Source organism: Salvelinus alpinus, chromosome 30, assembly GCF_045679555.1.
Source record: "Salvelinus alpinus chromosome 30, SLU_Salpinus.1, whole genome shotgun sequence".
Classification (NCBI taxonomy): Eukaryota; Metazoa; Chordata; class Actinopteri; order Salmoniformes; family Salmonidae; genus Salvelinus; species Salvelinus alpinus.
Genome location: NC_092115.1, coordinates 22,140,140 through 22,156,977, shown reverse-complemented (window position 1 = coordinate 22,156,977; position 16,838 = coordinate 22,140,140). Strand labels below are relative to the sequence as shown.

Here is a 16,838-nt window from a genome sequence, read left to right as displayed (position 1 = left end):
AAATACCGGACCGTGCAGGTGTACTGACTCCCTTGAGCACCGAGCCTGCCCAACCTTACCTGGTTGAATGGTCCCCGTCGCCCGCCCAGTGCGGGGAGGTGGAATAACCCGCACCGGGCTATGTAGGCGAACCGGGGACACCATGCGTAAGGCTGGTGCCATGTAAGCCGACCCGAGGAGACGCACTGGAGACCAGACGCGTTGAGCCGGCTTCATGGCACCTGGCTCAATGCCCAATCTAGCCCTACCAGTGCGGGGCGGTGGAATAACCCGCACCGGGCTATGAACACGTACAGGAGACAGCGTGCGCTCTACTGCGTAACACGGTGTCCGCCCGTACTCCCGCTCTCCACGGTTAGCCTGGGAAGTGGGCGCAGGTCTCCTACCTGCCCTCGGCCCACTACCTCTAAGCCCCCCCCCAAGAAATTTTTGGGTTGTACTTGCGGGCTTCCAGCCTTGCCTCCGTGCTGCCTCCTCATATCGCCTCCTCTCGGCTTTCGCTGCCTCCAGCTCTTCACGAGGGAGGCGATATTCTCCCGGTTGTGCCCAAGGTCCCTTTCCATCCAGTATCTCCTCCCATGTCCATGAATCCTGTGTAGGTGGGTCCTGTTGCCGCTTGACACGCCGCTTGGTCCTAGATTGGTGGGTAATTCTGTCACGATCGTGTGGAGGAGAGACGGACCAAGGTGCAGCGGGATATGAATACATCTTCTTTTATTAGAACGACGAAGATGAAACACGAAACGAAACACTTATACAAACTATACAAAACAACAAACGACCGTGAAGCTACAAACGAAAGTGCACACACAAGCTACTTACGTTCAACATAGACAATTACCCACAAACACCTAAAGCCTATGGCTACCTTAAATATGGCTCCCAATCAGAGACAACAATAACCAGCTGTCTCTGATTGAGAACCAAATCAGGCAACCATAGACTTTCCTAAACACCTACACTCAACCATAGACATACCTAGACACATACACTCAACACAAACCCATACACTACAACCAACACCCCCTATACCATATAATCACCCAAAACACACACATACCCCATGTCACACCCTGACCTAACTAAAATAATAAAGAAAACAAATAATACTAAGGCCAGGGCGTGACAGGAGCGGAATAGGTGGAACGGTATCAAACACATAGACACATAGTTTCCATATGTTTGATGCCATTCCATTTGCGCCGTTCCAGCCATATTATGAGCCGTCCTCCCTTCAGCAGCCTCCACTGTACTACAGACTATAAGAAAAATAACATACTAAATGGAGTGTCTCGGATATAGAATAGAATAATATGAAATACTCTGAGACCAAGTTGATTACATTTGTATTCTAATTCCCAATTATATGAGTATAGGATAACAGTGAGTGGACATTCACCCTTTCTCTTTATATTGGATCTTGGTCCAGCTCCTGAGAAAAGTTTGGATGTGCGTAAAAACCCCTCCATAGTCTAAGTTGCCTTGTCTGCATTATACGCCCAAAGGGAGCAATTATGGTGCCTGTAACTGTAGACATAGTCTCTTTAAAACAATGTTTTTCCATATTGAAACAATGCAATTAGAACAATGTGGACTGCAAACATGTTTAAAATATTTAGCAAATATTGGGCAGGCTAATAAACAAACTAGGCTATAACAGACTAACATTCAAATTGGAGTTGATGACAACGCAATACATAAAAGACTATAAATACACAACTTGAAGAAACTACATATTTAGCCATGGAGCACGTTCTGATTGGCCAGTGAGGGGCCAAGCCTTACACACCCACAACTTGTTAATTTATCAAAACTCCCTTCGAGCCACCGCCAGCTACTGCGGCCATTATTCCAGTTGTGAAGAATATTTCTGACATACTCCAGGACCTATAATTATATAAAAAATTATAATAAAATACAAATATTGTTGTATATCAACAATGACAAGACCCGGGGTCTGACAACTTGGATGGAAAATTACAGAGGATAATAGCGGATGATATTGACACTCCAATTTGCCATATCTTCAATCTAAGTCTACTAGAGAGTGTGTGCCCTCAGGCCTGGAGAGAAGCAAAAGTCATTCCCCTACCCAAGAATAGTAAAGCCCCCTTTACTGGCTCAAATAGCCGACCAATCAGCCTGTTACCAACCCTTAGTAAACTTTTGGAAAAAATGTGTGTGACCAGATACAATGCTATTTTAAGTAAACAAATTGACAATAGACTTTCAGCACGCGTATAGGGAAGGATGTTCAACAAGCACAGCACTTACACAAATGACTGATGATTGGCTGAAAGAAATGAATTATAAAAACTTTCAACATTATCGATCATAGTCTGCTGCTGGAAAAATGTATGTGTTATGGCTTTACACCCCCTGCTATTATGTGGATAAATAATTACCTGTCTGACAGAACACAGAGCGTGTTCTTTAATGGAAGCCTCTCCAACATAATCCAGGTAGAATCAGGAATACTTTTTTCAATCTTTACTAATGACATGCCACTGGCTTTGTCTCTATGTAGGCGGATGACTCAACATTGTACACGTCAGCTACTACAGCGACTGAAATGACTGCAACACTTAACAAAGAGCTGGGTGGCAAGGAATAAGTTAGCCCTAAATATTTAAAAAACTAAAAGCATTGTATTTGGGACAAATCATTCACTAAACCATAAACCTCAACTAAATCTTGCAATGAATAATGTGGAAATTGAGAAAGTTGAGGTGACTAAACTGCTTGGAGTAACCCTGGATTGTAAACTGTCATGGTCAAAACATGTTGAAACAACAGTAGCTAAGATGAGGCGATGTCTGTTCATAATAAAGTGTTACTCTGCCTTCTTAACAACACTATAAACGAGGTAGGTCCTACAGGCCCTAGTTTTGTCGCACCTGGACTAAATCAAATCAAATCAAATTCTATTTGTTACATACACATGGTTAGCAGATGTTAATGCGAGTGCAGCGAAATGCTTGTGCTTCTAGTTCCGATTATGCAGTAAAATCTAACAAATAATCTAACAAATTCACAACAACTACCTTATACACACAAATACACACACATGTAAAGAGATGAATAAGAATATGTACATATAAATATATGGATGAGCCATGGCGTGCGGCATAGGCAAGATGCAGTAGAAGGTGTAGAATACAGTATATACATATGAGATGAGTAATGTAGGATATGTAAACATTATTAAATTGGCGTTATTTAAAGTGACTATTGATACCTTTATTAAGTCTGTTTATTTAAGTGGCCAGAGATTTGAGTCTGTATGTTGGCAGCAGCCTCTCTATGTTAGTGATGGCTGTTTAACAGTCTGATGGCCTTGAGATAGAAGCTGTTTTTCAGCCTCTCGGTCCCAGCTTTGATGCACCTGTACTGACCTTGCCTTCTGGATGGTAGCGGTGTGAACAGGCAGTGGCTCGGGTGGTTGTTGTCCTTGATGATTATTTTTGGCCTTCCTATGACATCGGGTGCTGTAGGTGTCCTGAAGGGCAGGTAGTTTGCCCCCGGTGATGCGTTGTGCAGACCGCACTACCCTCTGGAGAGCCTTGCGGTTGAGCGTGGTGCAATTGCCGTACCAGGCAGTGATACAGCCCGACAGGATGCTCTCAATTGTGCATCTGTAGAAGTTTGTGAGTGTTTTAGATGACAAGCCAAATTTCTTCAGCCTCCTGAGGTTGAAGAGGCGCTGTTGCGACTTCTTCACCACGCTGTCTGTGTGGGTGGACCATTTCAGTTTGTCCGTGATGTGTACGCCGAGGACCTTAAAACGTTACACCTTCTCCACCACTGTCCCGTCGATGTGAATGGGGGGGTGCTCCCTCTGCTGTTTCCTGAAGTCCACGATCATCTCCTTTGTTTTGTTGACTACTGTTCAGTCATGTGGTCAGGTGCCACAAAGAGGGACTTAGGAAAATGACAATTGACTCAGAACAAGGCAGCACAGCTGGCCCTTAAATGTACACGAAGAGCTAATATGTATAACATGCATGTCAATCTCTCATGGCTCAAAGTGGAGGAGAGATTGACTTCATCGCTACTTGCTTTTGTAAGAAGTGTTGACAAGTAAACTACTAGCACACAGCTCGGACACCCATGCATACCCCACAAGACAAGACATGTCACCAGAGGTCTCTTCACAATCCCCAAGTCCAGAACAGACTATGGGAGGTGCACAGTACTACTTAGAGCCATGACTACATGGAACTCTATTCCACGTCAGGTAACTGATGCAAGCAGTAGAATCAGATAACAAAAAACAGATACAAATACATATTATGGAACAGCAGGGATTGTGGAGACACACACACAGGTACAGACCCACGCTAACACACGCGTACATTGTAATATTGTTGAATGGTTTTATTATACATGTTGTATTGTAGATATGAAGTGGTTTAATATTGGTATATGATGTACTGTTTTATCATTTAAATGTTTTATTTCACTAGTCCTGCATGTTGGAGCTCAAGGCCTAAGATGTTCACTGTACCCTGCAATCACACCTACAACCCTGTACATGTGACTATTAAACAATCTGAATCTGATCTTTTGTTTTATGTGTGATGTAAGTGCATTATTGTGTTTGGACCCCAGGAAGAGTAGCTGTTGCCTTGGCAGCAGCTAATGGGGATACCTAAAATAATGCAGCACTAAGATTTACCTTTGCATTAGGTAGGTTTGTTAAAACAGAGCCCTGTGAAACCAAGGCTGCATCCCAAACAGCTCTGGTCAAATGTAGTGCACTATATAGGGAGCAGGGTTCCATTTGGGATGCATTCTTGGTTTCACAGGGCTCTGTTTTATCTGTGATGTAAATGCAAAGGTAAATCAGGGAATAGGGTGCCATTTGGGATGCATACAATGTATTCACCCTGTGTATCATTATATACTCTCCCATTAATTCACCTTGAGTAGCAAAAGGTCAATAGATCGTAAATGGAAGGGAATAGGCTTAGGCACTTTGAATGAGCATAGGTTTTAATATAAAACCCCTTATGAAATAATCTGTAGCATGTTCTGAGGATTAGTGTGTCCAGAACAAACGGCTGTGTAATCCTAAAATGTGACCTGTTGCCAAGAGGACAATAGAAATGATTGTCAGGGCTTTCATGAAAATGAGAGTGAATTTAAATAACAGGAGATGGAGGCAGAGAATTGTCAAATGCCATTTTAATTGTTTATATTTTTGTATATATATATTACAATTTATTTAATATCCGAAACATACAATATACTTGCAGTGAAGCGACTCAACAACTACACCACACCAGTCATCCAACAGACTCCATTCAGAGCGACACAGAGAAGCAAGGGCACGTCGACAGATCTCCCACCAGGCCAAAACAACAGGCACCCGAACCCTCCAAGATCCCCCCACAGTTCCCCAATAGCTGTCCCTCAACCATCCAAGACCCATCCCACAGTCCCCCCTCAAGAATAAAAATACAAAATAAAACATTTTCTTTTTTACAAAAAAGACAATTAATTCCATTCACCACACCCAAGAACCCCCCAATGCACCAACAGCCAAGAAAATGAACTAAAGAGAAAAAAGAAAAAGACAAAAGAAAACATCAAACAGCATTGCAAAAAATATATAAATAAAAATAAATAAATAAACTAAGGACATCAAGGACAACTAAAATCATAACAGCAATGCCAACTCTATATGTTTGAGTGCATGTCTGGCACTACGTCCGTCCGTGTATGCGTCTATTTGAATAAGAGTGTGTGTATATGCATGTGTACAAACACCTGCCCGGCATCAGCCTCAGGCAAACCGGCATTAGTTGTAAAAACACTGCCCCTCAGTGTCATTCAAACTTACTTAAAAAAAAACGTTTTTACATTATGAAGGTGCTCCCGAGTGGCATCTCAGTTCAATGTAAAATATATATATTTTTTAATTAAAGTCTCATGCAATGTAGGCCTGCAATGACCACCACATATAGGCTACTGTAGGCTATATCATAGAAATCAAAAGCTATTTCCATGTGAAAATGTTATGGGATTTGCTCCATTTGTTTTGTTGGTAGGCCTACATTATGCTCAAATAGCCACAATAGCCTATTGGCTACTGTCTAAAACTGTAAGGGTACATCCTCAGTGTTCACTGTAAACGCGTGCCGGCAGTTGCACACTGCAGTACCTGGTTTGAATCCAGGCTGTATCACATCCGTCTGTGATTGGGAGTCCCATAGGGCACCACACAATTAGCCCAGCGTCGTTTGGGTTTGGCCAGGGTAGGCTGTCATTGTAAATAAGATTTTTTTCTTAACTGACTTGCCTAGTTAAATAAAGGTTAAATTAAAAAATGAATGGTTTGACATTAATTAATGATTTTTTACTTGGTCTGTAAAACCATGGGCCAAATAGGTGACTGTAAATTGCATTGTTTTGTGTTTACAAAATACAATGGATTATTATTACTACACAGAGAATTAGACAGTGTAGGCTACCCCTCTGCCTTTTGGCTTATTTGCATATTCAAGCCTGTTTGAAAATACAACACTGCCCCTTTAATTAAGACACACTTTTTACCTGACGGGTTTTTCAAAGACAGCTTGAAATGTAGCCTATACGTTTTGTGCTCTTGTAGGAAGCAGTAACTCCCTATTGCTGACTTATAATTATTCATAACTGGGCTAATAACTTGCTAACTATCAAAGAATATCAACAAATGTGCACACGCTTGGCTTTGCGCTGTGACCTGAACCGATCTGAAAAGCGCATTCACTCGCGTGTGATTGAAAGACCGCTCGTGGGCTACCCCAGCCAATATAATTCTACCCCTTTGCGCTCTGGCTCTGCCTACAACAAAATCAATCTTGCAAAGTTAGATTTGTTTTGGTTTGTTGGATTGAAAATGGGCTGATATAATGTTGATTCGATCACAGATTTTTCTGTATTTAAATAGTGCAAATTAAAGGGGCGAACTCAGTGAAGTTCAATCTCTTACGTCTCTGCGCAGCATGGCATTTCTTGTTCGCGGCAGTACTGGAGGAAGTGCGCGACCGCGCACGCGCACAGTTTAGCGTTAACATTGCTTACAGTATAACAATATGAGAATCAAATTCATCACAGTGCATTTTTTTGTTGCCTCCAACATGAGATACATTTATACAGTTCTTATATCACTTTAATCCTTGTGGAAATGAGTTGTGCTGCACAGGTGATTCGTTTCACGGTGATCCTATTTGTAATCATGTATGTAGATGACATTTTACGGCCACTGGCAAACCTTAGCATAAATAACATAAATATATTCACAATAACCACCAGTGACAAATTATTCCTGCGTTTATTTCGGGCTATAGGCTATGATTTATAGCCTACAAAGGCACCCTCAAGGCAAACGTTATAAACAAATGGTATATTGTTTGATCTTCTGTCCACATTCAACTCCTTGCAACAACTCATAATTTGTCTACTGACCTTTTCTTGTCGACCTCCTCCTTCTCCTTTTGAACTGGCTTCTCAGCTCACAATCTGAAGTTCCCACAGTTCGGGTGCTGTTTCCAAGAACCGCAGCCATGAGGCACAAGAATAAACTCCTACAGTGGCCGTGGAAGGCTTTTCCCTTGTTGAGAACTGGTGAAATGAGAAGCGACTTTCCAAGTAAAGTCCCGGACTATTTCACTGAAGCGCGGTAGTGATATGTGTGAGTTTTACCGCCGTTATCTCCCTGCTGCTGTTTTGGGGGGCCACCTACATTCTTGCTGTGACAGCCTTTTTATAAAGTGACATCATTTAGACTGGATAGGAGAACCAGCACACGCTCGAAGGGCTTAGCACTGTATTTTGCTCTAATGCGAAGTGATGTGTGCTTTGTTCCCCTGTTCAAAATGAACAACAATATACATTAAACATAGTTTTATGTGCAAGAACGCAACACATTTATGCTGTTTTTTGGGGGGAATATGCGCGATTGCACATATCCTCAGGATAGCGCAAGTGTATTCAGGGTTGGGGAGTAACGGAGTAGAGTAATGGATTACAAAAAAACAGTAGCTGTAATCCGGTACGTTACCAGCAAAAATATTGTAATCAGATTACAGATACTTTTGAAAAACTAGATGATTACTTCGAGGATTACTTTTAAATTCAGAAAGGAGGTTTGCAAAAAAATATGACATCCAAATCAGCATTGAAAAAAATGCACGTTTAAGTTTGTTGCACCTGAGGGAGTCTGACCACAAATCAGAGAACACTATGATGACACACAGAATGGGTTTGATAGATCGCGGGAAAAGAGCAGGAATAAGCTTTTGTAGGCTACAGTCCATGCTATGTCTTCCAATGTTACGACTGCTGTCGGCATCCAAAGATGATCCAACTTGAATAGACGCTTGGAGGTAAGGATGACAGCAGTGGTGTGGTCTACGGCGATACGGATATCACTTATTATTGATATCTACATAGCGCATTGATGTGAATCACACTGCTGCTCTCCCATTTAGCTATTTGCGCCTTACATATTGTGGTTGTTATTTATGGCTGTTCACAAATCTAAATGTGTATTTGAACCCAATAATGGTTGAAGCTGCCCATCAATCATTGTTTTTGAAACCAGTGGACAGCCAGTGAAAAATGGCTCTTGCAACAGCTGCACATTGCGGATCACAGCCTATGGAATAAAAGTGGGGCTTTTATTATTGCTCAATCTAATTCATGCTGATAAATACTTTTAATCCATAGACCTAATAGACACATGTTTAAACTCGCACACTTTTGATAGATTAAAGGGGCAATATGTACTTGCTACATCCATTTTGGACTTATAAATTCAAATAGCCACCCTTTGCCTTGATGACAGCTTTGCACACTCTTGGCATTCTCTCAACCAGCTTTTCCAACAGTCTTAAAGGAGTTCCCACATATGCTGAGCACTTGTTGGCTGCTTTTCCTTCACTCTTCGGTCCAACTCATCCCAAACCATCTCAATTTGGTTGAGGTCGGCTGATTGTGGAGGCCACGTCATCTAATGCAGCACTTCATCACTCTCCTTCTTGGTAAAATTACACAGCCTGGAGAGGTGTTGGGTCACTGTCCTGTTGAAAAACAAATGATAGTCCCACTAAGCTCAAACCAGATGGGATGGCGTATTGCTGCAGAATGCTGTGGTAGCCATGCTGGTTAAGTGTGCCTTGAATTCTAAATCAATCACAGACAGTGTCACCAGCAAAGCACCCCCACACCATAACACCTCCTCCTCCATGCTTTACGGTGGGAAATACACATGCAGAGAGCATCTGTTCACCCACACGCGTCTCACAAAGACACAAAGGTTTGAACCAAAAATCTCAAATGTGGACTCTAGACCAAAGGACACATTTCACAGGTCTAATGCCCAATGCTTGTGTTTCTTGGCCCAAGCAAGTCTCTTCTTATTATTGGTGTCCTTTAGTAGTGGGTTATTTGCAGCAATTCGACCATGACGGCCAGATTCACACTGTCTCCTCTGAACAGTTGATGTTGAGATGTGTCTGTTACTTGAACACTGTGAAGCATTTTTTTGGGCTGTTCTTGCCATAATATGGACTTGGTCTTCTACCTTGTCACAACACAACTGATTGGCTCAAAGGAAAGAAATTCCACAAATGTACTTTTAAGAAGGCACACCTGTTAATTGAAATGCATTCCAGGTGACTACCTCATGAAGCTGGTTGAGAGAATGCCAAGGGTGGCTATTTAAAGAATCTCAAATATAAAATATATTTTGATTTGTTTAACACTTTTCCATTGATTCTTGAAGAATATAACTTATAAATGCCTCATGAGCTTAGTTCAACTGTCACACTCCATGAGACCCCAAAATATAAGCTTGTTTTACTCCAATGTTTGTAAACATTGTACATGTAATCAAACACTGTATAGCCTCATAACATGGTTAAAACAATAATTTAGATATCATGGATGGTCAGTCGTTGCATCCATAGCTCTGTCTATTTAAACAGCTGCATATTATCAAGATGTCAAAGTGTCACCAACAAAAAGTAAAAGAATAGGCAATGCAGCATATGGCATTCATTTTCCACATGTAAATAGCACTTTTCTGTAGTGGTCAAAGCATGCCATTCCATGAGCGCAGCATATATTTTTCCAACTCTAATTAATGAGCCCAATCAAATCATAAACAACAGAGTAGGGCTGGCTAATAAGTCCTTAGTTTTGGGGTTATGCTCAGGTAAAACAATTTGGCTAATCTATACTTCCATATTTCCAAGTCTTTTTCTTGAAGATCAAGGGGTATAGCATATATTGGAATGACTGAAATTCTGATAGACTTTGGGTTTTAATGTAAAGATATAATTGAATCGTATTATTATATGTAGTAGAAAGCAATGGGTTAGAAGAAGCCTACATAACCAACCCATAAAGTAAAATGTAACATCCATATATGGTCAGCTATGTAAACTTTAACATTGATTTATCCTGCAATAGATGTGGTTCAATTGGTAACATTCATCTTTGTCTTCTTCTAATGCCTCTTAAGGGGAAAGGAATCTAAAAGTAACTGAATGTAATCAGATTACGTTAATGAGTTTGGGTAATCCAAAAATTACGTTACAGATTATAATTTTGGACAGGTACAGTAACTAGTAACTGTAACGAATTACATTTAGAAAGTAACCTACACAACCCTGAGTGTATTGTCTTTATATGCCCGAAATGTCAAAAGAGTCATGACTATTATTTTCTCTTACAACAATCAAGTGACCATCCATTCAAATGAATTAACACATGACATGTAAATAGGCAACTGTTTTCATTGATAGTTTCAGAGTTTAGCCCCTCTTCCGGTCATGGAAACTCAGGCTTAAGGCAATCATATTTGCTTTCCTGCCTGAATCATGCATTGCAAACAGTCATTATCGTAATGGTGGAACCATTACCTGCTATCATTTATCCGCAGCTTTAAAAAACCACATCCATGAAGAATGCTGAAGCAATCACTTTTCAGTGGACGCATGTTTGAAGGTGGTTCATGCAATCCTCAAACTCATGTCATTTGTGTCATAATACCTATTTTGAATAATCCTCCCAATAAATACCATTCAAACTTTACTTTTAATTAACAGGTGTTTAATCCCTGCCAGTCACATACCATTATTGTCCTCAGAATGATAATGATCATAAATCATATCCCAATTATTGTTCCAATTATGGCACACTTTGTACACAGGGATGTAACAATACCATATCAATATCTTTCTAATTGTGGCTATCATATTTGTTTCAGTTCCAGCTGTATGGAGAGGAGAGATGCAGGTTCAGGTTGTTTGGGTGCTGACTATAACTATAAGCCTCCTCGAGAGGATTAGTTTGATACTGTAACCTCCTCCTTTATCTCTGCCTCTGGCTATGTGTCTGGGGGTTTGTTGTTGGGCCCCTTGGAACCCTTCTTCCAGATAACATTTCACCTCACTGCCTTTGTGTGTTTTTAATCTCTACCACAGGAGGTTGGTGGCACCTTAATTGGGGAGAACAGGATGGTGGTAAGGACTGGAGCAGAATGAGTGGAATGGTAACAAATACATCAAACACATGGTTTCCAGGTGTTTGCCATTCCATTTGCTCTGTTCTGGCCATTATTATGAGCCGTTCTCCCCTCAGCAGCCTCCTGTGGTCTGTACCCCACAGTTCCTTTAGATACTGAGTCACAAATCTCACCCTATGCCATATTTAGTGCACTACTTTTGACACTTCACTCTGAAGTGGTCAAAAGTAGTGCACTATATAGGAAAAGGGTACCATTTGTGATGCAACCCATGTCTCATCTCACCCTGTCCCTCCATTTCCATCCCAAAGTTGGGACTTATCCTTGTATCCTGAAATTATTCCACATGGACACAGACCGTAAGAGAGGCACGAGTAGTTTTCTCCACGCCATGAAGATTATTTTAGCTGTAGTTTATATCTGTGTCCTAAATGGCACCCTACTCCTTATAAGCCCTTGTAAAAGGAATGCACTACGTAGGGAATAGGGTGCCAATTGGGACACATACAATAGCTCAAGCAGTGACATGCCTGCAGATATCAGCCAAAGGGCCACATGAGAGGGCCACATGAAAAAGGGCCACATGAGAGAGTTCTCAAGATTGCATTATGAGTTAAGGTTCTGTGTGTGGTTTGAATAAAATGGGGGATGCACAAACATGAACATAATGGCAGGTTGATCCACTGAATGGTAACAGTAACATTGCAGAAGTTTCCATTTGTATTGTTTCAGTTTGAATCACAAGAGTTTATGACAACAAACCAACCTCATGTTTATGCCAACAGGACTGCAGGAGACAGACACACATGAGTGGCCACAGATATGCTGTATACATACTTATAAACTACAAATTAGTGACTAATATGTGTACCTTAAAATAAAGTGTTACCCAGATTTTGTATTAGACAACCTATGGAATTACACCTTGTTGTAACTGCCAGGATGCTCCCAAATTACACCCTATTCCCTATATTTCCTAGGTAGGAGATAGGGTACCATTTGGAACATAGCTAGTGATGTGACCTCTCTTCCCCTCAGTTCAGATTGAATTCATTATGAGATATCAGCATTGTTTTGGCATCAGAGGCAAGCCTCATCGTGCCTCATAAGGAACAGAGAACACATGCTCCAACCAGTGGCTGAGACCCCAGAGGATAGGCAGGGGGAATGAGCTGCTCTCACAATGAGCCCATGGGCCGCTCAGCCAAATGGGGTACAACATCTTGCATACGCTCTCCTGAGGCCAAGCAGATTAGAGAATATAGATCTGACCCAATTCCAATGGAAGTGTCTCTTCCTCCAAGATATGAGGAAAATGCTTCTCTTTAAAGAGATGTTTACCCTATAATGTTTGGCTCTCTATTCTCTCTTAGTTTGTTTCAACCAGATTTGGCATCAGAGTGGAAATGTGAAGGTAAAATGCTTTCTATTTAGTTAAATGCAGCATTTGGCATGAAGCCTGACTCTAACCTTTTTTCATATGTAACCTACTACAGTTGTCAGAATTTGATTTTGACCTTGTTCCTCATATTTTGGATGTAGACGGTTGTCAAAGGGTGTTTTTTTTGTATCTATGAGCCACTAGTCAACTAATCATGTCATGCTTGATTGAAAATTCCATACTAGGATCTTTCATTAACACACGGAGTAAAGATTATGATTAGCTTGATTACATTTCCTGAATATTTGAAAGGCATATCAAATTGCTGATTAAATATTTACTGGCAGTTTAATTCTAGCGGTGTGAGGTATCATTTCATATCTCCCAAACTCCTTACTGTATCTCTGTCTCTATTACTAACCCATGATGATCAGATGTGTACAGTTACGTAGTATTTCTTATGTTCTGTTATTGCATTATCAAATATTTATTTAATTTAATGTGTTTTACAATAAATAATTTACAGCTGTCTAAAAACAATATATCAAAATTATAGTTGATAGGTTTGGCCCTGAGTTTTTCCTGACCACTTGACCTGATGAGAAAAAAAAGTCCTTCATGCTCTGAATAATAATACATCCTTAGAGCAGAAGTGGACCATAAACTGTCTGATTTAGGCAAACACAATCCAGATTAATCTAAATGTGCAAATTTAGGCATTTTGTACTTGAGCAACTTGACTTTTGTAAACTTTGAATGTGTGGCTTGGGTTGTATTCACTAGGAACTAAATGGCAGCAATTGAGCCAAAACTGTGAGGCACCTACTTGAATTTATCCAATAAGAAAAGCTTGTTTTCCATGCAAAATGTTTTGCAACAATGTGCACTAATGAATATGATCCTCAGCTTGGGATGATCAGCACCAAGAATTTGACATTTAAGCAGGACAACTTTATGTTGATTATAGGAGAAAGATCATCCTCTAGATGCAACATTTCCAGACAACTATCTATATAAATAGGGAATACATGTCACTGAATATCTCATGTTTAGTCTGCATGTGAGATGTTGTTTGCCTGTGCCTCACCAAATGGGGTGTGTTGATGAGATTGCATGATTAGGAGAGGCTGGTTCTAGAAAGAGTCAGTCTGTCTCATCTTTAACCTGAAGACAATAAGATGCAGGCACAGATACAAAATCGGACAGAAAAATGTTTTTATTTGTGGGTCCCGGCTAAGTTTTTTGTTGTTTTTCCAGATAAATCCTACTGTCCCAGCCAGGGTTGGGGAGTAACTGATTACTATCACGTTTCAGGTAAGACCCAAATGTAACAATGTTTATTACAGCAACACGGGCAGGCAAAAGACAGGTCAAGGCAGGCAGGTGTCGATAATCCAGAGTAGTGGGACAAAGGTACAGGACGGCAGGCAGGGTCAGGTCAGGCAGAGGTCGGTATCTAGAGTAGTGGGGCAAAGGTACAGGACGTCAGGCAGGGTCAGGTCAGGCAGAGGTCGGTATCCAGAGTAGTGGGGCAAAGGTTCAGGACGTCAGGCAGGATCAGGGCAGGCAGAAAAGGTAAAAACCGTGAAAAACAGGAACAATCAATAGACAGGAACCCAGGGGAAAACCGCTGGTAGACTTGACGAAACAAAACGAACTGGTAACAGACAAACAGAGAACACCGGTATAAGTACCCAGGAGAAAATGGGGAAAATGGACAGTACCTGGTGGAGACAAGCACAAGGACAGGTGAAACAGATCAGGGCGTGACAGATTACGTAACAAAAACATTGTAATCAGATTACAAATACAAAAAAAAAAAAAACGAATTGATTACTCCTTGGATTACTTTAAAATTCAGAAAGAATGTTTTTGAGAAGAAAAAAAACCATTATGACACCTTTCTGATTTCTCAATGACATTGAATTCAGCATTGAAAAAAGGCACAAGTTTAAATTTGTTCCACCTAAGCGAGTCTGACCACAAGTCAGAGACCACTATGATGACACACCAAATGTGTTAGATTTTTTTTGGTCTTCTTCTAATGCCTCAAGGAGAAAGTCATCCAAAAGTAACCGAAAGTAATCAGATTACGTTACTGAGTTTGGGTAATCCAAAAATGACATAACATTATAATTTTGGACAGGCAACTAGCAACTGTAACGGATTACATTTAGAAAGTTACCTACCCAAACCTGGTCCTAGCAACAAAAGATAAGCCACTAATAGTTTTCAGAAGTCTAATTTTAGAGTAATTTTTTGGGGGTTGAGCTCCCCTTTCTGGTTGGAAAGCAGAGTACATTCCTAAAAGGCCACAACAGCCTGCAGAGATGCAATATGCCACTAGATGTCTCTCTTTACTGACAGTAAAAAAAACAGATGCAAATTTTAAAAATGCGTCATCAAACAAACCTCCAATGAACTGGAATTCTATGACAAAAGTAATGAATTTGGTCCTTCATGTGCACATTAAGAAAAACAGTAAAATTGAGGAAAACAGTGATGCCTTTTTTTCTTACATTTTTTGACAATATGCTGATTTATTTATTAAATCTATCAGTATCACACCAACGCTGGTCAAATTATTTCAGACCCAGTGTTTAGAGGACTTTCACGCCTGCTTTGCTTGCCCTTTTTGACAGGGTTAAATAACCAACACTGAACAACCAACCTGCGAGAGGCCATTAAAACAAAGGAGATGTTTACTCAATATGAGTATTTATGAGTAGCACCCAGAACCTAATCTTGGGTGAGCACTGTATTTATGAGTAGCACCCAGAACCTAATCTTGGGTGAGCACTAACTCCTGGCCAGTTAAGCCTGTCAACGAGAGACTGCTCATTGTGACATGCAGGACCAAAACTGCTCGGTGCTGTATGTGCAATATCAGACAATGGCATTACAAGAGCTGTGTGGGTTCTCCCCCCTCCTCTCCCTCTCCATCACCCCCAGCACCAGCCTGACCCAAGGCTACTCTATATTTAGAAGTTCTGCATCACTGCTTGTCATATCGACTCAGAGTATAACATACACACGAAAGGCTCTACTACTACCCCACCTGGACTTTCATTAATATTTTAGGGCTTTGTAAGGAGAGGCTTTCCAGGAATAATATAACATTTAGGCAGACAATAGCTTTGTGTCAGTATGGCTGTGTTCACACAGGCAGCCCAATGTGAACTTGCTCACTAATTGGTATTTTTACCAGTAAGATCAGCCCTGAAAAAGAGTTGATATGAAAAGATCTGATATGATTGGTCAAAATACCAATTAGTGGAAAAAGTGTCAACATTGGGCTGCCTGTGTAAATATAACCAATTAGGTAATGTGGTGTGGGGCAGAAGAATATTGCATGCTACTGACATATTATCCTTGTGTCTGTTCTTCATCATCCATGTCCTTTCTACCAGTAGGTGTGCCCCTCTCTCTTTTCTGGCCAAGCAATTGATTCTTCACATAAACATTCTATAGCCACCCCTCTCCAGAGTAGTATAATTTCAGTCTGGACGAAATCTGAAAATAAGGATGCCTGGATGGTAACAAGCTTGGTGGGGGCTATGTGACCATTAGTGACATCATTATTAGTATGACAGCAGATAGTCTGAGTCTCTGAGATGCCATCTTGGTTTCTTGCTCATGATGGGGCTGTGGCCTGTTATGTAATATGATGCAGTAGGTCTAGGCTGAAGGAGTGATGCAGGACAAACTAGTTATAATCAGACAATATTAGAGACTATATTTCATTACATAGTAAATTCACTTTGAGGTTAAAACTCAACTATGCCTATGGACAGATTTATAAAAAATAAAATAAAAACTAGTGAAATGCCAGCTTCTTCATTGCTCCCTGTTTAACTGTTCCTAGTCCCTACCTCGTCGTTGTCCCTACCTCATCGTTGTCGCGCTAGTAATTTCTACCGGCCCAATTGGTCAGAATAG

General features: G+C 40.8%; 1 protein-coding gene and 1 long non-coding RNA gene across 2 annotated transcripts in view; both read right to left on the bottom strand.

The window, feature by feature from the left end:
- The window catches only part of LOC139559735 (double-stranded RNA-specific editase B2-like), a 51,726-nt gene extending 44,118 nt beyond the window's left edge, over positions 1-7,608 (bottom strand). The window contains exon 1 of the mRNA XM_071376011.1: positions 7,453-7,608. Within this exon, the coding sequence (XP_071232112.1) occupies positions 7,453-7,552 (100 nt within the window). The 5' untranslated portion in view covers positions 7,553-7,608. The remainder of the gene's footprint in view (positions 1-7,452) is intronic.
- A 6,492-nt stretch (positions 7,609-14,100) lies between these two features.
- On the bottom strand, positions 14,101-16,404 carry LOC139560318 (uncharacterized). Its single transcript, XR_011671911.1, has 2 exons — positions 16,263-16,404; positions 14,101-14,355 (listed from the first exon to the last, which is right to left on the bottom strand). It is a non-coding gene; the product is annotated as an uncharacterized lncRNA (long non-coding RNA).
- Positions 16,405-16,838: the final 434 nt, after the last annotated feature.